Below are 23,511 nucleotides of genomic sequence, written 5' to 3' on the forward strand. Positions count from 1 at the left end.
AGACTGAAAACTTTAATAATTTAGTTTGTCACTAGATAGCTACCCTATATGATTAATATTAAATGTCGGTGACACATTTTGCTATCATAAATGTCGGTTACTATTTACTCATACATACAACACATTTTGCTAATCACCACCTTATATACCAAATCCTAGTTTTACTCCTGTTTGTGTAACCAAACGAAGTCTTATAAAGAGTTAGGGTCATATTAGGGGCACCAAAAGTCAACTAATGAAGAAAAATTAATTAATTTAGGTCCCAAAAACCTAATATCTCAATTAGATTTTCTTTATATTTTTCAGTAGCGGCAGCATTCAAAAGTTGAGAGATGGAATCTCTACAATTGGTATCGGCTAGAGAGAGTGAGTTGGAAACTTGGGATGATGTTTAAACATCTATAATCAAATATTGGTGAAGACAACATGGAAACATATGATGACAAAAACAATTGAGTAGGGAAATGAGTAATGACCCATTTATTAATTATCTATTAACTGTTCACTCGAAATGGGGGTACGATAACCACGATGTTTTATTTCAGGTCTCTCCAATTGGAAGCCAATTTGTAGAAGTTTTGGGTCCCAAAATTGTTCCGTATCCTAAATTTTAAGGTGTAAGGTTTGGTTTTAACAATGAGGTGATCTCAAATATCATATGAATAATAATTAAAAAATAATAATAAAATATTAATTAATAATAAATAATAGTAATAAATAATAATAAAATAATAAATAGCATGAGTATTAATATTTTACTATTCAAACTAGTCTTAAGTTTAAATTACGATTAAATGTTGAAGTGATTTTAAATAATTCGTAAATATGAGTGAAAAATTATTGAATAATAATAATAATAAAATTATTTATAAATAATAGGGGTAGTGTCACCTTCCAAACACTTCTATTCAAAGATATTATTCGTTTAATTTTCTAAACCCACGCTTACTCAGCGGAGAGAGAAGAAGGATCCCTCCGGATATTGGATAATATCATAATACCGTCGAGACGGAGCACGTTAGCCACGTCATCATTTTCACCATCTGCGAGACAACGACACCCCTGAAATTGAACGCCTGGGTTATTTTAAGGATTTAAGCGGCCTCAGCAGCAGTGGTATAAAAGCAAATACCGACGGAAAACAAGGTTCAAAAGACAGGTTATAACTTTTCTATATGCCAGACGTTGTAAATAGCGGACGGAACATCAGGGAGAGTCTCTGGGGTTTTTGGGAGACATCGAAGCACTGTGTCGGAGAGAGGGTGAGACCGTCTCTCTCTCTCTCTCTCTCTCACTGCCTGAGCCGAGAAAGAAAACCTTACCTTGTGCGTGTAGTATTCGAAGAAGCTCACGACCTTGACTGTAAGCGTCGAATCTTAATCGTTCGCGCAATTTCTCATCCTCCCTCTGCTCTAATTGAATCCCATTTCTTATAAATCCCTAATATTTAACCCGCTGTACTACTGTGCTATCATGTTTTTAATGTCAATTTGTTACTATAATTTATCCACGCGGTTTTTTTGTTTTGTTTTATTATATCTTGTTATTTGTTTTATTATTTATTATTTTTTTATTTCTTATGATCAGTTCATGTTAGAGATTATAGCTAGCTAAATAGAGTGACTACTGCGATCCTGCTGTAGCTTAGCGTTTTAAATTTACCCGTTTTGCGTGTTCTATTATTCTTACCGATGGTCATGTAGTAGTTGGATTAAACTGAATTATTTTTTATGAACTTATCACTTCCAAGGCCTCAAACCTTGGTTTTTTGCTTTGTTCATTTTATAAAAGATGACAATTTTCAAATGTACTGGCTAGGGATGTTGTATTTCTGGTTGAAGTTGAATTGTGAAGAATGAACGTCTGTGTATAATGGTTCAGGTTCAGGAAAGTAAGGTTGTTGATATGCTCTGATGGCCTGGTCGGAAAAAGTTGTTGGTAATGGGATAGAGAGGGACCCGGTTCGAGATAATGGTTTCTTAAACGGATCACAGCCGTCTCCCAGTAATAGTGGCTCACCTGTGAGTGTCTCCCCGGTGCAGAAGAGGTTTGAAGGAAAAGATGCTATTTCTTATGCTAACATTCTTCGTTCGAGGAACAAATTTGCCGAGGCTCTTGATCTCTACGAGAGTGTCTTGGAGAGAGAGAGTGGTAATGTGGAAGCTCACATTGGCAAAGGAATATGCCTGCAGATGCAGAATATCCCAAAGCTTGCAATTCACAGTTTTGCCGAGGCAATCAGATTGGACCCACAGAACGCTTGTGCACTAACTTATTGTGGTATAGTGTACAAAGACGAGGGTTGCCTAGCAGAGGCTGCTGAGGTATGCTCATGACAGTTAAGTCACTTCTTTCATGGTAAAACAATAGTCTGTTAGTGTTTTCCTTTTTTATTTTGTGGGGGGAGGGGGAGTATATAACGGAGGCTAGTTGCAGGATGTGTGCAACAAAGTTTCATTTATAGGCGTGACATGCAACATATTACTCGCAACAGATACACAAGGATCTGTATTATTCTCTTCTCCCTGCTGTATTTTACCACAAAGAACCGATTTTGTTTTGTATGAGTGCCATTATAATGATTATTTGTAAGTTGTTGACGCTGATCATGTTAATACTTTCATTAGCTGGGTAAGACCGTTTAACTAGGTGTTCTAAATTCTTGTTCTTCTCCCTCACCTTAGCTAGGTGTTCTCCATTGCATACTTACCGTGTACTTGGGTGGGCGCCTAGCGCTCTGTTAGTAATATGTTGTTCTTCTACACCACTTATATGGGCCCAGGGCTTCTCTTGACTGCATCTTTCTTTCCACATCTGCTGTGGTATCATTTATAGTCAATATCAATGTCAAGAGCCCATTGATAGGCACTGCCGTCTTTGTATATAGTCGAGGTAGATGCCTGTTTACTTGGTTTACACTCCCTTTTTAATAAAATTTTGGTGTATTTACTTGTAAAAAAAGCATATGGTTGAGGTAGATGACCATTGTGCGCTGAACGGGGCTACGGCTGAGTTTTGTTTTGAGTGTGATGATTCTAGCTATAAGCTAAAGCCATCCTCAGCTTGACCTGGCTTTACCCATATATAAGCTGTTCTTTTAATTTTTATTTACCGTGCATAACAGTCCCAAGCTTTATTGGTCACACAAGGCCCTGTAACTCGTAAGTAAAGGGTGGAGGGTGAGGTTATGGGTTCAATTCTGTATGGGTGCATGACTTATTTTACCTATCAATGGAAGAAAACAAAGTACTTTATGTTGAACTAGATCTACATTGTGTTTTGAGTAATTGATTGAAAATCTTATACTGAGTTATTGTTTCTAGCCTTGATCAATTTGATTTGGTGCAGTCATATCAGAAGGCTCTGAGAGCAGACCCATCATACAAACCAGCTGCGGAATGCCTGGCCATTGTCTTAACAGATCTTGGGACCAGCTTAAAGCTTGCCGGAAGTGTTCAAGAGGGGATTCAGAAGTACCACGAAGCACTCAAAATAGATCCACACTATGCTGTAACTTAATATTGTTGTTTACTCACACTTTCTGCGGTTGTCTGCCTTTCTTTTTGGTACTTAACACAAGTATATATCCTTTAAACTTTGATACATGCAGCCGGCATATTATAATCTTGGGGTTGTCTATTCTGAGATGTTGCAATTCGATTTGGCCCTTAATTGCTACGAGAAGGCTGCATTAGAGAGGCCTATGTATGCTGAAGCATATTGCAACATGGGTGTCATTTACAAGAATCGTGGAGAATTAGAGTCAGCTATTGCTTGTTATGAGAGGTAATATGTGAGTAAGCTGTCTGGCTTGCTGCTTGCTGTTTGCTGGGCCTGTATTTTTTAATCTTTCCAGATTCGAGCTGTACCTTGCATGCGATTTGTTTATTTTTCTTTCTACGGAATTCCTGTGCTGATGCTATGTGTGCTTGCTTGCCTTCCCGTTTCAGGTGTCTAGCCGTTTCGCCAAATTTTGAGATTGCAAAGAACAATATGGCAATAGCCCTGACAGATTTAGGAACAAAGGTGGTTTCTCATTCATTTATTATTCATTGACTTGTCTTCTTGTAGCCATATTCAAGTTTTCATTATGTATATGCTAGTAAGAACTATTTTTAAAAGCTCACAAAGTGCATTGCCAATAGATCGACATCTTGCAAGACTCTGAAACCCCTTCAATCACTAGGCCATTTCAAATTTCTTAACTTCCATGCTGCATTTTTGCACTTTTATCACTAGCCTTTCTCTTTTTCCAGTTGAAAAAATAGTTGTTTTGCTTAATCTAGACCATAAAGGTAAACATGATGGTAAGCACTTGCTATGATTGCAGTCTCCATGTTTCTTTTCTTTTCCCCCCTTATGTGTTAGTTGGATATCCTAACATGGTATCATTCCACTGAGATTTGTTCATAGATTGTTTATATGAATGTGTTATCAGACACCCTAATGGGTTATCTGTGCTCTGATTTTGGTTTTCTTTTATTAGCAACTTTTCAGTTGATCTATGCCTGATACTTGATTTGGGATGCCTTTTTAGGTTAAATTGGAGGGAGACATCAATCAAGGCGTGGGATATTACAAGAAGGCTTTGTATTATAATTGGCACTATGCTGATGCTATGTATAATCTAGGGGTTGCTTATGGTGAAATGCTTAAATTTGATATGGTAAGTGACTCCTGGGGGAAACTACATTATCTCGATTTCTACACACAGCCTGTTTGTCCATTCTATTTTGTTTTATTGATTGCAGCCGTTGGGAACTTATATCCCATAATCAAATAATCAATTTATATATGTGTAGGCTATCGTATTCTATGAACTTGCTTTCCACTTCAATCCCCAATGTGCGGAGGCATGCAACAATCTTGGAGTAATATACAAAGATAGAGACAACCTCGATAAAGCTGTAGAGTGTTATCAGGCAATTTTCAATGCTTGTGGAAGATACTTTTTTTCTCTTTCTCCCCATCACTCCCTTCCCTTCTCTGTGTATAGAGTTAACTTTACCATTGTCAACATCCTCTACATTATCCTCATTATTTATGATCATTTGCAGTTGGCTTTGTCGATCAAACCAAACTTCTCACAATCTTTGAACAATCTTGGTGTTGTTTACACCGTCCAGGTTTGATTTGAATGTTTTCTGACGACTCGTGTGAAATGCACATAGTCTAAGACAGTCACAACCTTCTTTTTCATTGACAGGGTAAAATGGATATTGCTGCAAGCTTGATCGAGAAAGCCATCATTGCAAATCCCACATATGCAGAGGCATATAATAATTTAGGTCTCCCCCCCCCCCTCTCTCTCTCTCTCTCTCTCTCTCTCTCTCTCTTAATCTTCTGTCTTTTGTTTCTGAATCCCTCTCATACACATCACTCACTGGACAGTGCATGATCTTGTAAAATTGATATTCCTATGATGTGAAAGTAATTGTCTGTTAATTCATGAGGGAAGTGTTGCCACTTTTAGGCTTCTGTATGCTGGAAGAATGAATTTTTAGGTCTGATCTGAATGGTGCGTTATTTTGAAAATCTATCTGTGAGCATTTGGAAGCCTTTTTTAAGCGTAGTTGATTGCATTAGAAGGATCATCTTCAACTAGGAAATGAGGAAGTCTATGCTGCTTTGGTTATCTGAACCCATGATGAATTCATAATGATATATTATTTTGGCGCGACCAACCCTGGGAATTAGCCTTCTATTGAGTAGAATTAGTGCAATAAATCTCAATCTATACACGTATAGATTGTGAAGGTAAATATGAAAAGGTCGGTGCTTACAGAAATCTGGAGAATCTGAGGGGCTTTAACTCCGTTATTGGAGGATGGACCTAAGAGCTGCTTAGAGGTTCCTTGTGAATTTGCAGAATCCTCTCCCCTGATTCTAAGGATGGTAAGGATAAAGTTTGGCCAGGCAGATGCTATGCATAGTGAATTCAGGATTGGATGCCAAAGTTTGTTGTGGTGACCTGGCGTTTTGGAATTTCTAGGATATTCGTTATTGTGGTTCAGCCGTCAGGGCACCTTGTTACTTCCTGTTTTCCACTTCCTTTGTATTCTTTCAGGGGATTTTCTTTGGTTATATCTTTTTACTACGATCACTTGAAAGCTGCTGTTATAAATTCATTTTAAAGTAATTCTGTTGTAGATTCATTCCTCTGTATTGTTCTGTGTAGGGGTTCTTTATAGAGATGCTGGCAATATATCTCTTGCTATTGATGCGTATGAGCAATGCCTTAAGATAGATCCTGACTCTCGAAATGCAGGACAGGTATGTTCACTCTTGCAAAGTCCCGGGAATGCGAGGTGCTTGTTAAGTGTTGTCAGTAATTGTGATCGTGTGACTTTAAAGTTTTTCAGTGCATGAAGAGTGTTTTTGGTAGTGGTTTGATTCTGAATATGTTTTTGTTAATATCGTGATATATTGACTGGGGATTGATGGATGGTTATGAAATGGATCGCTATTGAACGGGGCTTGATTTGGATAATGAGATAGATGATTACCATTGATATCTGATGCCCCAAGAGCGTGTTAATTCGAGCCAAGTTGTTCTCCTGTCCTCATTGTGTTAGTTGTCTCCGCTAGCCATTGAGCGAAGCAAGGCATTGGGCTAAGAGGGCAGCCAGCAGCAACCGGAGCAAGGATGAGCAACTGCAATTTCAAGTGCAGAAGAAATTTTCACATAAATATTGGATGGAGAATTCTTGCAACATAGAAATTTACCATCTATTTGAGCCACAATGCTTGTAATGTTGATGAGTTTATGTGGGAAAATGTAAGATGGGTTGTATGTGGAACCACGGTTGCGGTTAATTGTTTGTAGTACTTGCAGAAACCTTTGAGGTTGGGAAGCTGGTGAGGGCCTCTAGTGGTTTTTCAGGGTGCCCAGAATTTTTTTTTTTTTTTTGATAATTAATAAGAAATATTGACTAGTAAATAGGTATAGCCCAAGTACACAGGTATACAAGAGAAAACAAGCTAGGAACTATAGTAGGCTAAAAGCAAATCATGAAGATTATCTCCATTCAATACAAGAACCTTAGCCCAAATACACAAAGTACTAAAGAAAAACTCTCTAATTTCTCCCATCAAGTCTTCTCTATCTTCAAAGCACCGCCCATTCCTTTCCAACCATAAGCACCACATCAAACATAAAGGAATCATCTTCCATATCACAACAATGCAGTGCCTTGACTAAGAGTCTTGAGTTTCTATTTTCTTCTTGTATTTGGTGGCTTGGCCTTTGTTTTTAGGGAGGGGAGGGGGTGGCAAGGGGTGGCTGGGAGATTTTCAAATTAATGCCTGTTCATAAATTCTTTGCTAGATTTGTCCTTTTTTCCCTAATAATTGTTGGACCCCATTTATTGAACGACGTGTTCTTATCTGTGTATGACGGGCCCCTTTTTATTTTTGCAGAATCGATTGCTTGCAATGAATTACATAAATGAAGGACATGATGATAAACTTTTTGAGGCTCACAGGTTTCAACTATCTCTAATTAACTATTATGCACTTGTTCTTCATTGTATGATAACTAATGTGAACTTATATTTATGTATTACAAAATGTATGCTATTAATGATATATTCCCAGGAGCATAGTAGTATTCCTGCATTGCCAGAAACCTTCTTGTATGAATTTATATATCATCATCCTTTGTTACAAATCTTGACGAACTTCTCAGTTTTTTGGCTTTTTTCTTGTTTTTTCCGGGGACTGGGGGGCACTCAATAGGGTGGGCAGGATTTGTGACCCGCTTGTTCTAGATGAGGATAACTATGTAGTTTTCTGGGTTACCTGATGCATCTTGCACCTCAGATTTATAGAACTTATTGCTCCTCTCTTTTGCTATTAGGCAGATGCATAATTACATGGTTGGTATAATGGCTCTGTTTGGTAGGCTATGCAGCTGTCTGCTGGCTGAATTAGTGAGGCCTTCTTTCCTTCTCCAAATCGGGAGATCCATCTTGCCATACTTGTTTAGAATTGAAATAATTTTGTATTTTGAAAAAGTCTTTATATATTGTTATGTGCATAGGAATATGGGATCGGCTTATACTCTTTTTCATTTGTGCTGTATGAGCCGTGCAATGAGTATTTTAGTATCTTATTGATCCACAAAAGCGAAGTGTTCTTAGTTGAGAAAAGGGGAGAAATGCTACTCATCATCCCCACACCACACTCCAACATGTGATTTGTCATTTTTGCTCTTCTATTTAAACATACATGTTTACACATCAATATGTGTGTTTACATATCAAATTGGTCGTTTCTCTCTCCTAAAACATTTTCTCTCCATACACTCTTTGCTTCGTTGGTTTTTTTTTGCTCTTTCAATGGCAATAATTCCTTGCGGTGATTAGTGTGTAGTCCAGTTTGGAGTGTAATCCAGTTGGTGATTAGTGTGTTAGAGTATTGGTATATGGAGTTTGTTAGGCACTTCAAGGTGGAAGCAAAATATTTTGTTTTCTCGTGGGAGGGGGGTAGTAGCATACGTATCACTGAACGTAGCAGAAGATTGGTCACGTCCATTGTAGTAAGCAGGGCTTTGGCTACATGGGTGGTCCAGATGGTGGAGGACGGCTTAGCCTCTCGTCGACGGGACTCTTTCTTTAGGCAAAAGAGGATGGGAAATGGAGTCCTTGTCATTCAAAGGCATGTAAATGCTAGGGGTGCTTCTTGCACTTGGCAGAACTTGGGTTTGAGAAGAAGAGGGGATCGGTGATGGTCCCTGAAGGTTTGAAGGGTAGTGGTTGGGAGGATTTTGCTTACCATTTGGGCAAACTCGCCGGCCACCATTCGACAAGGGAGACAGCTAGGGACCTAGAGGAAGAGAGTCCTGCTAACGGTGCATCATATGCAGCGGCACTGTGTTTGCTGGCAAGGAGTGATTCTGTTACAGTGGCCGACAGGAATAAGACAGTGGGTGAAAGGCTGGGTAGCGTAGGAAATCTTTTTAACAGAGCTAACAAGGGTGATATGGGAGCCTCTGTTGCAGGTCCTATGTTGGGCGACGTAGAAGGAGTGCTGTGGGAGGTCAGAGGCCATCTGTCAGGTCTTTCAGAAGAAATTTCTACTCCTATGAGGAAAGTCGATTGGGGCTTAAGTGGTAATGGGCCAGGGAGTTGGGGGCTGGGAAAGGGACTGGGAAGCACAAAGAGGCCGCTGGCCTTCCTCATTGGGTTGGGCCTGTAAATGGGAAGCCCACGAGGCCCATCAACTCTGTCTGGGGGCCGAAGTCCTCCACTCTGGCCCGAGACTTCACCTTAGGCTTGTGTAGCCTAAGCCCGCCGGCACCCTCGCCGGCGACCTTGCCGGTACCACAGAAAATGTCGCCGGACCTCGTCGACCCTACCGGCATTAACACCGTCACCGTCGACCCTACTGGCACTGACAGTGCGCGACTTAAGGGTACGTCGTCGATGGCATCGATAGGTCTGGGTCTAAATGACGCCGCCGTCTGTTCTCAGGACATCGGAGGCTCAACATTGTCTCATAGAGGGCCGATTTGCCCTGTCGCACCCTTGGGTTGCAACCGTGACCTTTTCTTGGTTCGGGAGGAAGATTCCTTGAATCCGGTGGTCGAAGCCCTCGTTGGCCAAAACTCTTTCGTAGTCCCTGAGTTATCACAGTGTGTTTTGTTGGAGATGGTAGAAGAGCAGGTGTCGGATCAGGTTATTTCTTCGGGTGTTGAGATGGTAGAAGAGCTATGTCTTTGAAAATGTTGGCCCGTTGGTTCTGTTCATTGCTAATAGGGGTGGGGAGGATGAACCAACTCCACTCTACTCCTTTCATCCCAATGTGTCAAATTGGGTTGTCCAGAGAGCAATGGACATTAAGAATATGGTAGGAATTTCTTACGGGGATTTCGAAGCTGAACTTATGGCCCACTTACAGCTGCAGAGGCTGTGAATACCCAATCCAAGTCCGATCAATCCTTGGCTTCGGCCAAAAAAAGGGAAAAAGAACTCAAAAAGCTAGTTTGGGCAATGAGAGGATGGAGGTGAGAAGAGCTCTACTCGGGAGCGTAGTAAGGGGAGGGGCAAAATGGTTGTCCCATGAAGCCGAAAATAATATCATGGAATGTGAGGGGGTTGCATGATCCTAATAAGCGGCTCCAAGTCAGAAATTTACTTCGCCAATGGAAAGGGGACATCATATGCTTACAAGAGACTAAGTTGGAAGTTATTACAAGACAAGTAGTTCGCAACTTATGGAGAGGTCAACATATTGGGCGGTCTTACCTACCATCAAAAGGAGCTTTCGGGGGAGTCCTAATTATGTTTGACACAAGGGTGGTGGAAAGGGTGGAGGAGTGTGTGAGTGATTTTTCGGTTGCATGCTCTTTTGTTAATCTAGAAGACGGCTTCAAATGGGCTTTTGCTGGTCTGTACTGCCCAAATATTGATTCAGAGAGAAGATTTTTATGGGAAGAATTGGCAGGAGTCATTTGTTGGTGGGAGCTACCAAGTTGCATTGGGGGGGATTTTAATACTTCTCGCTTTCCAAGCGAAAGGTCGGGAGCTCATCACATCACTCCAGCTATGAGAGATTTTATTTTATTTTATTTCAGAACAGGAGCTCATGGACATTCCTCTATCAGGAGGCACGTTTACCTGGTCCAACAACCGAGATTGTCCATCCTGGTCGATGATCGATAGATTTTTGCTAACCCCCGATTGGGAGTCTCATTTCCCAGATGTAGCTCAAAGAAGGTTACCCCGCTTATGCTCTGATCACTTTCCCGTCATTTTAGATTGTGGAGGCATCCAATGGGGTAGAAAGTATTTTAAATTTGAGTATATGTGGCTTAAAACTGACGGTTTTGTAGACAGGGTCAGACAATGGTGGATTTCCTGTACTTTCCACGGCTCTCCAAGCTTCATTTTGGCAAAAAAGTTGAAAGCGTTGAAATAGGACCTGAAGCAGTGGAATGAACAAGTTTTTGACAATGTGTTTCAGTAGAAGCATTCTCTTATGGAGGAACTTCAGGGTCTGGAAGGCGAGGAGGAGGCCAGAACCCTTTCTAAACTTGATAAAATTCGTAAGAGCTAGGTAGTTGCTGATCTTGAAAGGGTTACTTTGATGGAGGAGATTTCATGGAGACAGAAATTTAGGGTACTCTGGCTTAAGGAAGGGGACAAATGCATGAAACTCTTCCATAGGATGGCTAACTCTCACAGGAGGAGCAATGCTATTGATACACTAATGGTAGATGGGGCAGCTTCTTCGGATCAGATGGTTATCAGAAACCACGTTGAACAATACTACCAACAACTCTTATCTGAAGAGCATAATTGGAGACCAAGAGTGGATGGTTTGTCTTTTTCCACATTAGACCAGCAGAGTGTAGGGTGGTTAGAAAGGCCATTTACAGAAGAGGAAGTGGGCAATGTTATCAAAAGTATGGCAAGTGATAAGGCTCCTGGTCCAGATGGGTTTACTTTGGGTTTCTTTCAAGCTTGTTGGGCAATGGTCAAGGAAGATATTATGCAATTCTTTCATAAATTTCATTCTAATGCTAGTTTTAAAAAGAGTCTCAATGTCACATTTTTAGCCCTCATTCCTAAAAAGGTGGGGTCTAGGGATGTGAGAGACTATCGTCCCATTAGTCTTGTGAATGGGATGTACAAGATTCTATCCAAAGTTTTAGCAAATAGACTAAGCTCGGTGGTGGAAAAACTAATCTCGAAGCTGCAAAATGCGTTTGTCAAAGGTAGACAAGTTCTAGACTCCGTACTTATCACAAATAAAGTCTTGGATAGTCGATTGAAGTCTAGAGAACCCGGGCTACTTTGTAAGTTAGACATGGAGAAAGCATATAATTATGTTAACTGGAAGTTTCTTTTTTACTTACTTGGAAGATGTGGTTTTGGGGGGAAATGACAGAAATGGGTAGAATTTTGTATCTCTTCAGCTCGGTTCTCTATCTTGGTAAATGGTTCACCGGTAGGTTTTTTCAACTCCTCTCGTGGCCTGAGACAGGGAGATCCGCTTTCTCCTCTACTTTTCTTATTTGTCATGGAAGCTCTCAACAAGATGATTGAGGGCCTGGTGGATGGTGGGTTTCTCCATGGATTTTCGGTAGGGAATGGTGATCTCAACATTTCTCACTTGTTATTTGCTGATAACACGCTTATTTTTTGTGGTGCTCACCTTGGTCAAGTCCAAGACTTGAGGGTGCTACTCCTATGTTTTGTTGTCATGTCAGGTTTGAGCGTTAACCTCGCAAAGTCGGAATTAGTGCCAGTGGGGGCTGCCCCTGGTGTGGAGATGTTAGCTACTACCTTGGGATGCAAGATATCTTTGCTTCCTATGAAGTATTTTGGCTTACAATTGGGTGCCTCGTTTAAATCTGAAAGGATTTGGAATGTAGTTGAAAGGGTGGAGCGCAGATTGGCTACTTGGAAGAGGCTATACTTGTTGAAAGGTGGTAGGTTGACTTTGATTAAAAGCACTATTTCTAACTTACCCACATATTTTTTGTCTTTGTTTTCGCTTCCCACAAAAATGGTTAACCGCATTGAGAGGCTACAAAGGGATTTTTTATGGAGCGGATTTGGGGAAGGTTTCAAATTCCACCTGGTTAATTGGTCAATTGTTTGTATCCCAATTTCTGGGGGAGGGTTGAAGATCGCCACTTGATGAAATTCAATCAAGCTCTTTTGGGTAAGTGATTGTGGAGGTATCAAAATGAAAGGGAGGCACTATGGAAGTCTGTTATAGACTCTCAGTTTGGGGAAGATGGTGCTCGATGAAGTATGTGGCACTTATGGAGTGAGTTTGTGGAAAAACATAAGGAGCCTTTGGGGGACCTTCCGAGGACATGAACATTTTGTTGTAGGCGATGGTTCGCGTGTCCCTTTTTGGTTTGATATATGGTGTGGTAACCATTGTCTACGAGATACCTTCCCTGCCATCTTTGTGCTTGCCAAAGTAAAGGAGGCAACGATTGCCGATCTTCTGACCTTTTCAAATGGCACCCCTCAATGGAATATTGACTTCATTAGGGTAGCTCATGATTGTGAGTTGGAGTCTATTACGGAGTTCTTTGCGGCATTATATTCCGCAAGTATTCCAGGGGGCTCCGGAGACAAGATGCTTTGGAATCATTCTAAGAAAGGTATCTTCTCAGTCAGTTCTTTTTACCAAAAGCTCACGAACTCTGGAATGTCTATGTTCCCGTGGAAGAGCATATGGAAGACGAAAGCCCCTTCAAAAATAACTTTCTTTGTTTGGACAACATCTTTGGACAAGATTCTCACCACAGATAATTTGAGGAAACGACGGGTTATTGTCTTAGATTGGTGTTGTATGTGTAAGAAGCATGGGGAGTCAGTTGATCATCTACTTTTACATTGTGAGGTAGCCAAGGTGCCATGGGATGATTTTTTCTCAAGAGTCGGATTGTCTTGGGTTATGCCTTGTTGATTGGTGGATTTCCTTGCAAGCTGGAGAGGACTACATGGAGATTCTCAGGTAGCGGCAATGTGGAGATTGGTACCAATATGCATGTGTTGGTGTATTTGGAGGGAGAGAAATGCTAGATGTTTTGATGATCAAGAGAGAACAATGGATGAGCTTAAAGTTTTCTTTTTTAAGTCTTTGTTCCTATAGGTGGGGGCTATAGTTTGTAATGGACTTTGTGTCCATGATCTTCTTCTTTTTATTGTAACCTCTAGTTAGGCTTTTTTCATGTATACTTCCTGTGTACCTGGACTTTGCCTATTTCTATAAATACAATATCTTTGATTATCGATAAAAAAAAAAAAAATGTGTGTTTACGTAGAAGGACAAGAATGACAAATCACATGTTGGTGCATGGTGTAGGGGATGATAAGTAGAATTTTTCTGAGAGAAGTGGTGACAATTTACTCACTATCAAACTTCACAACTCTAATGTTGACCTTTCCTTATTTATTTTCTAGTTTTAGTTTCTTTAAAAGAATTAGGAAAAGCAAGAAACTTTAAACAAGCACTTTTTTCCCATTTTTAAAAGCAAGAGGCTTTAAGCAATATTATTTTGAATGCATCTGTTTGGACTTATTGATTACATTTACTGTGCAAGATGGATCATTCCACCTAAATGAAAATTCTGTATGGGGGTTGTGTAGGCTTTTTTTTAGGCAACAAAACTTTATTGATAAATGATAAGTGGGCCTAGCCCAAGTACACGGAACGTATACAAGAGAAAGCACCTAGCTAAGGATTAGAAACGGATACTGATATAGGGAAATCACGGAGACTTAGGCTCTGTTTGGATACTAAGAGTATCTCAGATGAGCTGTGAATAGTAGTGAAATAGTTTGTGAATAATAGTGATGTAGTATGAGAATATCTGAGAACAGTTGTGTTCCGAAATAAGCCCTTAGCCCATTGAAATCTGTAACTATTGCCATAAAAACAAGGTATTGATAAAGAGACTTCAACGTTCATCCAATGAGCGTTCTCGGTCTTCGGAAGCCTGATAATTTCTTTCCTTCCAAATACACCATGGTAAGCAGATGGGGACTGCTGCGACTTGGGGATTGCCATATAATACTCTCCAGTATGCAAGAAGATTAACCAGCCTTTTGGACATTACCATGCTAACCCAACTCTCTTGAAGAAATCATTCCACAGGGCACTTGCGATCTCGCAGTGAAGTAGCAAGTGATCTACTGTTTCTCCACTTTTTTTGCACATACAACACCAATCCATTGCTATAAAAGGGCTCATACCATGATTTAGGATAAAACACCTTACTTAAATTGATACTCACACAAGAGATGGTCTCTTGTTCAATTGCATGTGTTCAATACCAGATTTTGGGCATTTCATATATAGTCCTACATCTATGTCTGTTTGACAATTTAAGGTTGCCTGAGCATTAGTATGTTATGTAGCATGGGACGCATTTGATCTAATTGAAATGTATACATGCAGGGACTGGGGTAAGCGCTTTATGCGGTTATATCCACAGTACACATCATGGGACAATGCGAAGGATCTGGAAAGGCCGCTTGTGATTGGATATGTATCTCCTGATTTTTTTACTCATTCTGTATCCTATTTTATAGAAGCCCCCCTTGTCCATCATGTCTATGCAAATTACAAGGTGGTTGTTTATTCAGCAGTTGTGAAGGTATTATCTTCAGACTTAATACCACAAATATTTTTTACAACTTGCTCATGTTGCCTTGGAAGTCCAGATGTTTGTGTTATTTGTAGCTCTATGCTTGCTGTTGTGATAGGTACCTTTATATTTGCCATATTTGTTTGCTATCTTAAAATTAAGCTACCTTTTGCTTTCAATTCCTGTTTCCACTTGGAAGCCCAAAGGAGACTTCAGGTTGGGTATTCAGTTCCTTATATTGCATAGATTAATTATAGCATTACGTGCTCAGAAGAAATGCCCTTTCTTTTCTCGTAATGTTTTAGTTTAAGAGTGGCTTAAGAATTGTTTGTAATTATGTTTACGCTAAGATAGCTTTACTGTATAAGCAAATATCTGTTTATATACGCTTTTCATTCTTGGATTTTCCTAACCCAGTCTGAATTTTATTTTTAAATGATGTTACAGGCAGACGCAAAAACCATTAGGTTTAAGGAGAAAGTCATAAAAAAAGGTGGGATATGGAGAGATATATATGGGATTGACGAAAAGAAGGTAGCAATCATGGTTAGAGAAGATAAAATTGACATTTTGGTAGAACTTACTGGTCATACTGCTAACAATAAGTTGGGAATGATGGCTTGTCGACCTGCACCTGTCCAGGTATGCTAGGGGCCATTATCTTTTTCATTTTTAAAATTTCTCCACGATTTTCTGCAAAAGATCTTCTTATCGTATAGTGTGTAATTTAAATTTGCTCTGTGTAAAATAATTTTCTTATGCTTTTTATTATATTTAAGAAGCTCAAATGATTGAATTATTTCAAGAATTTCTCCGCAAAATTTATGTGAGTATTATATGTCTTATGAAAAGACAGTTCTTGATTTACATTATCTTCTAACACTTAATATTATGCGAGCCGAAACTTAGGAACTTGCTTCCTTAGAGAATAATCACCTTATTTTGTTCATATTGTATGAGATTATTTTTTCATACTGTTTGCTATCTAATTATTCATGCATCATTACTTAAAAGAATGGCGAGCATTGATGGTCCATGATGTTGTGTCCTTGTTCAGAGTTTTTCCATCTTTATGGAGTGAAATGTGCTCATTATGCATATCTGACAATGGTTGCATCGGTGGTATGGCGTTCTTGATATGTTCTGCTGTTGTTGAACTTGTAGGTGACTTGGATTGGCTACCCAAATACAACTGGTTTGCCTGCAATTGATTATCGAATCACTGATTCATTGGCAGACTCTCCTCATACAAAGCAAGAGTAGGTCTCCTTTTTTCTTATCTCCATGCTTAAGTACTGTGCTAAAGTTGGTCTTAGTGGCGTTTGCATTCACACTCTTCTCTCTTTACGGAAGTATTATTAAATGGCAGGCATGTGGAGGAGTTAGTTCGATTACCAGAATGCTTTCTTTGTTATACTCCTTCTCCTGAGGCTGGGCCAGTCTCCCCAACTCCTGCTCTTTCCAATGGCTTTATTACTTTTGGTAGCTTTAATAATCTAGCGAAGGTATTGCTTAAATTATAATGAGATAATCAAATTACTTGTAGATGTGTATCTATTAAAGTCATACTGATTTCTTTTTGATTTAATGCCTTGTCTTCCTTTCTATTTGTTTGCCCTTCATTAGATTACGCCCAAGGTGTTGCAAGTTTGGGCAAGGATTCTCTGTGCAGTTCCAAATTCTCGCCTTGTGGTAAAATGTAAGCCTTTTTGTTGTGATAGTGTACGGGAAAGATTTCTTTCAACACTGGAGCAACTGGGATTGGAACCTCTACGTGTTGATCTTCTGCCACTGATTCTTCTTAACCACGATCATATGCAAGCATATTCTCTTATGGACATTAGGTAAAGTTCAATTTGTAGTCCTTGAGCTAGTAAGTCTGGCGAAATGCCAATTGTTTTTTTTTTCTTCCATATTTTTTATCTGTAGGTTTCTGGATATTGTTCTATACCATGGGCTGGTGTGCATAGTTTTTATCTTTGATCACTAACTATTATTTCTACTGCACCCGTGTAGGATTTAACACATGGCCTCACCCTCTATCCCTTGTTTTGTCATACATTTGGCTTTAATTAGTTTTATGTCAGTGACATTCCTTCCAATAGCTGCTAAGATCTTACAAGACGGCCTCTCTAGGACATCTTGGGTGGGAAATTTTTTGAGCAAGTAGGAGTTTAAGTAAGAGCAGAAGTAATGAATTTGATTGTAATAACTGTCCTAGAATTTGATTTTATGTGCTCAAGGAACCACCATTCGGCCATAATAAATTTGACACTTACGAGTTTGTAATCGAATGTGTTCTCAGTTCACTGAAGTCATCGCCTGTTATGCTTACAAAACAAAACTTGTGCCTGAACATACACTCAGTTTTTTATGAACGTAAATGTAACGCTTGGCATATACAAGGAAACTATAGTATGGTATGTTTGTGAGTTGACCAATATAATTGATTTCCCTAATGCGAATTCATATTTTGAATTGTGACATAAGCTCATACTCTTCTTACATGGACACATGAAATCATCTAGTACCTGTGTCGGACAAGGAGGCATAAGATGGAATCTGTTAGAAACATCTGTGCCGTGTTGCATACCTAGTGAGCTTTTTCGCTGTGAGGGAAATATGTTCTCCTGGGAGATCTTTGCAATAAAAATTCAACTCCTACTCAAATGGCATCTCCATTTTCCATATAAGAATGTGGTAAAGGGTAAAATATGTTCAGGACTCACAAGGTACTTTGAAATGACCAGTCAAATTACTTTTAGGAAGAAATGGACACTTCAAAACTACCTGTACTATGCCAGGCATGCAAACCTAATTTTATGCTGTCTTCTTTTTCCATGCTCGCATACCAGTTACTGACATGCTTATCTGAGTTGATGTGACAAATAACGTACATGGGAAATTTTTTTATTCCATTTTTCTACCTCGTGTGTGATGTGTTGTGATTGGAATTAACCTATTTTCTCTGGATCAAACAATATTGTCGAAGACCAGTGACAGTAGAGCCCATAAAAATATGCTCTAAACTATGATTCGAAGTTCCTTTCCCTTTTTTATGTTTTCAGCATTTCTCAATGCTTGTCATGTATATGGGATGGGTGCTGATGTAGGTGGATAACCTCTTAAGATTCTATCATTTTGGCGATGATAGTATGAAACGCCAAGACCATGTATCTATAAACTTGATATCAAACAACCTTTCCACACTCCTAGCGTTCATCTGTTTTAAGGAGGATGGCATCTCAGTTAGCTGTAAATTCTAGTGGCTTTTCCCATGCATCCTATTTAGAGATTCTTATATATGTTCTCTTCATGTAGTTTGGATACTTTTCCGTATGCTGGAACTACCACGACATGTGAATCTTTGTACATGGGTGTCCCTTGTGTCACTATGGCCGGTTCAGTGCATGCTCACAATGTTGGCGTGAGTCTTCTCAGCAAAGTTGGTGAGGAAGCATCCCTTCACACTTCTTGATTAATATACATCTGGTGTCTTGTATTTTGCATTGTCGTGGTATGCCTAGTTTGTAACTTGTTGATGGCTTAGAAGAAGCATATATCTTCCAAGCTTTAGACATCAGCAGTCAAGCATATATTCTAATTAAGGTGAACTTCTCCATTATGTGCTGTAGGCTTGGGACATCTTGTTGCCAAAAGTGAAGATGAATATGTCCAATTGGCACTGCAGTTGGCCTCTGACACAACAGCACTCTCAAATTTGAGGATGTCTCTCCGTGACCTCATGTCCAAGTCCCCCGTCTGTGATGGAATAAACTTTACCCTTGGTCTTGAGTCAGCATACCGAAACATGTGGCACAGGTACTGCAAAGGCGATGTGCCGTCTTCAAGGCGCATGGAAATGCTAGAACAGAAGTTGGTGGTTTCTGAAGAATCGGCTATTAAAATTTCAGAACCTACAAGGAATATTAAGTCAAGAGAAAGCCCTCCTGGAGATATCAAGATCAATGGATATAGTCCACTACCACCATCTATGCCAAACTCGTCCACTTGACAAGGAAATGGTGATCGGTTGAGTCAAAATATAAAATCGGTCAACCTGGGGTGAACTTCAATTTATCCGACGGTTGCATGTCCATGGCATTTTTGGTTTGAAGCTGCATTACTTTGTTGGGGTTAAACTCGTGTGTATATTTGTAGTTGGCTGCGGCTGCTGAAACTGAGGCTGGTGATTACTGTTGCGGCAAAACTTAGGGCAATCTTGCATAGGATGACATTTTTTGGGGAAAGAATGCTGGCAATAGCTCGTCATTTTTTTTTTCTTTTTCTGTGCAAGAAATAGATATAGAGGAAAGGAAAGAGGTGGTGATGCTATTAGCTGCCACTTTTTATATATAGCTGTATTGCATTTTTTTTTAACCTGAACGATAGGAATTAGTTGTGGTGGCTTGTATATTATGACGAAAGTTTTTGTTTTTTTTTGCTGCATGGCTTGTTTATCTGATTACGAATTGGCATGAATAATCAGATGACTGAAGGGCGAGCAGTCATCGGAGTCGATGTCAAACTCTTGAGTTCTACTTTTATGGACATGATTAAATAGAGCTGCTTGTTCTGAGATTGGGATAGTTTAATTATTGAAAACATATTGACTTACCATTAGCAGAGTTTCTACCAAACTTTGTCAACTTTACCATAGATTCTGTTCGGTCATGGTGAGCACAATTGTACATGTATAGATCAATATGCATCCATGGTTCTGTCAAGTACTTTTTCTTCTTTGAAGCTCGTTAGGTGATCCAGAAATGGGTGAGTCAAAAATATTCGGCTGGTTAAAAAACTCAATACTGAGGGTTCTTCCTTGGGTCGAAGATAATCGACGGTGGTTGTTATCATTTACTTATCTAAAGACTGACAGAACGACATGGGACTAGAAACAGTTTGGTTAAAAGATAAATAAACTTACGTAAAGGAGAACAAGTTATTAAAAAAGAACAGCAGTCATCATCACTAGAGTAGCTTAGTAAAATCCTCAAACAATTTCAAAACTTTCTGCCTGTGTCCTACAAGCCCTTCCAAATACGGCGTCACCGTACGAGTCTTGACCATTTTAGTCCTTGACTGATGTCCGAAGTATTTTCACGTCATGGATGGGTCTGTCAAAACAAAAAACATCACGCACATATGAAACACAAAAAGAGAAGCCTTTAAACTGTGCAGAAGACGGCAATCACCAGAAACAAGAGTTACAACGAAGAATATCTGAGTGAAACCTACGAGCTGTAATTGCATTATTTTACAAATCTAACACACATGGAGGGAACCTATCTCCTATCTCCTATCTCCTAATTAAGATAAAAAAATGTTGTCAGCTTGCAAGGCCGATGGGGATACTCACTTCTGCAGACTCAGCATATATGCAAAAGTAATGATTAGCTACATGTATGATGTTTCGCCAGGCCCCGTTTTAAGAACTAAATGGGATTTTTTTTCAACATCCGACTTAATCCCCTACCTTACATTTTTTACTCGCTAAATGGGACAATCATCTACTCTTATCATTATTTTTGAAGTTCACTTCACTCTGCGCCTAGCAATGAAATAGATCAGCAACCATGCCGAGCCATCTCAATAACCACTCATATCATATCCACCTTTTTTGAGACCATAATTATTCTCTCAGTTTTCAGTTTTCAAAACCAAGGCTAATCAAGCAGTGATGAGTTATTTGGATTAATCCAAGTGAACTGGCCACATTTTTTTTTTAATCAGTAAATAATTTTTTTTTTTAATCAGTAAATAAGTGAACTGGCCACATTTTGCCAGTAACTTATGGAGTTTTAGAATATTGGTACCCTTGGGTGATTGTTAATATCCATGTTTTGCTCTCTATCAAACAGTTTGTTAGCACCCAAAAAAAATACAAATTATATCCAGATAAGAATGCCACAGTTAACTCGAGGTGTCCCAAATCAAGGCCCTTAAAGGTACTTGACAGATCCAAGGTAGACATACCTATCATTATTATCAGTTTGGACACTGCCAAGTCTTTTGATTATCTCCATTCCCCTACAAACCCTACCAAATATTGTATGTTTTCCTGCACAGAAACATCGGCTCAGCACCATTAGCAAACAAAAAACCTTCTGATATGGATCTGCCCAAGAAAAGGACAACCATAATTACCATTTTCCAGATGGAATATCCAATAATAAAAATATCATTTTTCGAGACAATCCAGAACAAGTAGTGTATAAGAAAGATAATAAATGTCAGAAATATTTGTTGCTCAAATGACATTCGATCATTAAGAGGCCCTAAACATAGGAATAACAACTTCTAGTAGTCCATTCATGGATAAGTTTTGGAGATTCTCCCCTTCTCACTACAGACATGTCAGCAGCTTCAAAATCAATTTATGAAGGAATTTACTTAAAATTTGTTAGGGAAAGATGCTCCAACCCCCAAATCCACACATTTGTGAGCTGTCATCAAATGAGAATTCGACGACCTTCAAAAAAAAAATTTCTTAGAATTTTTAAAATAATACAATGAACTAGGTGAAGGGAAAGCGCATTAACTCTTTCGACTCTATGATACGTGAATTCTTGGAACAGGAGAACCACTTATTCCTTTACACTCATTGGATTCAGGAAGCTCCAACCACACCTCCTCCAGCAAAGACAGAAGAAAAATCCAAAGATAAAAGGAATAAAAATATTACAGCCACTACTGTTTGTAGCAAGGAAAAAATAGGTAGCTATGTTTTCGTGCAAGACAACAAGATGAATAAACATTTCCTATCACCTAACGATACTTCTGCCTGACCAAAAATGCAGCATGTACTCACCTTATGTTTGCAAGGATGATAGGATCCTAGAGTTTCTGATTGGCAGTTTCATTACGCAAGTTTGTAACTTTTAAGACTGTCATCGGATTTTTAAGTGACTTCAGCAGTTGAGACCCAATGTATCATTCACGATATAAATACAATAAGAAAGATAAAGTTCAATCATACAACCAAAACTCAAATTTTTTTTTTTTTTTGATAGGTACAATCAAAACTCAAATTGGCCCTAAACACCCTGTACATTAAGTAGAAAAACCACCTCTAACGTCGAGTGTTGCTATTTTCTGCAACTGAATGATAAAAGTAATGCACTACCACATTTTACATTCCATACGTTTGAACAAATCTTAAATGATGGGCAGGATCATCTCATTACCGTCCAGAGATGGACATGGTGCCAGGGTGATGAAGAATTGACTTCCATTTGTATTCGGACCAGCATTTGCCATGGACAAAATCCCAGCCCCAGTATGCTTCAACTCTGGTTTAATCTCATCATCGAATTTTGGGCTGCAATGCATCATAAAAAGAGTCATGTAAGAAGTTCCTCTCAAATTAAATATCAATATTACAATATTCATTCACAGTTTTCATTGGTTCAATGCAAAAATACTGCGGTCTAAACAATCTGGGAACAGATTGGATAAAAGGAGAGTCGAAAGGGATTGAAAAATGTGATATGTTAAGGCTATGCCATTGATTTCAAAAGCTACTTAAAGAATAAGTTTCCACATATAGATGTTATAAATGATCAAATAAAAATCAAAGCATACCCGTATATGGATTCTCCACCCCTTCCGGTCCCTGTAGGATCCCCACCTTGCACCATAAAATCCTACTCGGAAAATCGAACAATATGCATGTGAACAAAAAATTTCTCAAAAGAAAAAGGCACAATGGAAAGACAACCATGTATGCGCGTGCATAGGTTTGTGTCTATACATTGATAGACAGAAAGAAAAGAGAGACCTTGATGATTCTGTGGAATTTAACGTTGTCGTAGTAGTTTCTGCGAGAAAGTTCAAGGAAGTTCCTGCAAGTTCTCGGTGCGTGCTTGTAGTATAGCTGTGATTTGCAAGAAGGAGCATGAAAAAAGAAAATAAATTGAAGTTCGAAACCTAAACTTCTTCGGTATAGTATGACTGAAGGTAATTAAGCACAAGAAAGCACCTCAACGGTAAAAGGACCCATTGACGTCTCGAGCGTGACCTCCGGAGGCCCTCCTTCTGCGCTGGCCCACATCTTAGAGAGAGAGAGAGAGAGAGAGAGAGAGAGACGGAGTCGGAGACGGAGGGGTGTGTCTGAACTGATTTGTTTTAGAGCTCAGAAGTCACAGCTCGAATTCACACTGAAAAAACTGTGAAATAGCGGGTCTAAATAAACACGGAACCTATTGGAGCTAATAAATGGGCTGTTTGGGCCTGGCCTAACTAATAAAATGCGCGTGCATTGGCCCACCTCGCTCTCAACTCAATAGGGAAGAAACTGAAAACGCCTGGAAGTGTGTAGTGTGCTGTACAGTGTACTGCGCACTGACTACGACAGGTCGGAAACAAATTTCATTCCGTCAGAGAATCCGAAT

General features: G+C 39.3%; 2 protein-coding genes across 3 annotated transcripts; one reads left to right on the forward strand and one right to left on the reverse strand.

The window, feature by feature from the left end:
* The first annotated feature begins 1,094 nt into the window (after positions 1-1,094).
* On the forward strand, positions 1,095-19,699 carry LOC121265507 (probable UDP-N-acetylglucosamine--peptide N-acetylglucosaminyltransferase SPINDLY). 2 transcript variants are annotated; one of them, XM_041169156.1, is made up of 18 exons: positions 1,095-1,362; positions 1,882-2,324; positions 3,349-3,510; positions 3,611-3,786; positions 3,951-4,026; positions 4,538-4,666; positions 4,803-4,922; positions 5,058-5,126; positions 5,207-5,288; positions 6,179-6,273; positions 7,420-7,484; positions 14,929-15,127; positions 15,566-15,760; positions 16,283-16,377; positions 16,488-16,623; positions 16,745-16,962; positions 18,440-18,567; positions 18,754-19,699. In XM_041169156.1, exons 2-18 carry the CDS (start codon positions 1,914-1,916, stop codon positions 19,131-19,133), a joined length of 2,736 nt encoding a protein of 911 aa, XP_041025090.1. In that variant the 5' UTR covers positions 1,095-1,362; positions 1,882-1,913; the 3' UTR covers positions 19,134-19,699. The 2 variants fall into 2 exon arrangements, with proteins under 2 accessions (XP_041025090.1, XP_041025091.1); XM_041169157.1 differs by lacking the exon at positions 1,095-1,362 and having other exon boundaries at positions 2,207-2,338.
* A 420-nt stretch (positions 19,700-20,119) lies between these two features.
* On the reverse strand, positions 20,120-23,285 carry LOC121265509 (peptidyl-prolyl cis-trans isomerase CYP18-2). The gene is made up of 6 exons (XM_041169163.1): positions 23,100-23,285; positions 22,899-22,994; positions 22,703-22,764; positions 22,306-22,439; positions 21,095-21,179; positions 20,120-20,235 (listed from the first exon to the last, which is right to left on the reverse strand). Exons 1-6 carry the CDS (start codon positions 23,169-23,171, stop codon positions 20,190-20,192), a joined length of 495 nt encoding a protein of 164 aa, XP_041025097.1. The 5' UTR covers positions 23,172-23,285; the 3' UTR covers positions 20,120-20,189.
* Positions 23,286-23,511: the final 226 nt, after the last annotated feature.

Source organism: Juglans microcarpa x Juglans regia, chromosome 5D, assembly GCF_004785595.1.
Source record: "Juglans microcarpa x Juglans regia isolate MS1-56 chromosome 5D, Jm3101_v1.0, whole genome shotgun sequence".
NCBI lineage: Eukaryota > Viridiplantae > Streptophyta > Magnoliopsida > Fagales > Juglandaceae > Juglans > Juglans microcarpa x Juglans regia.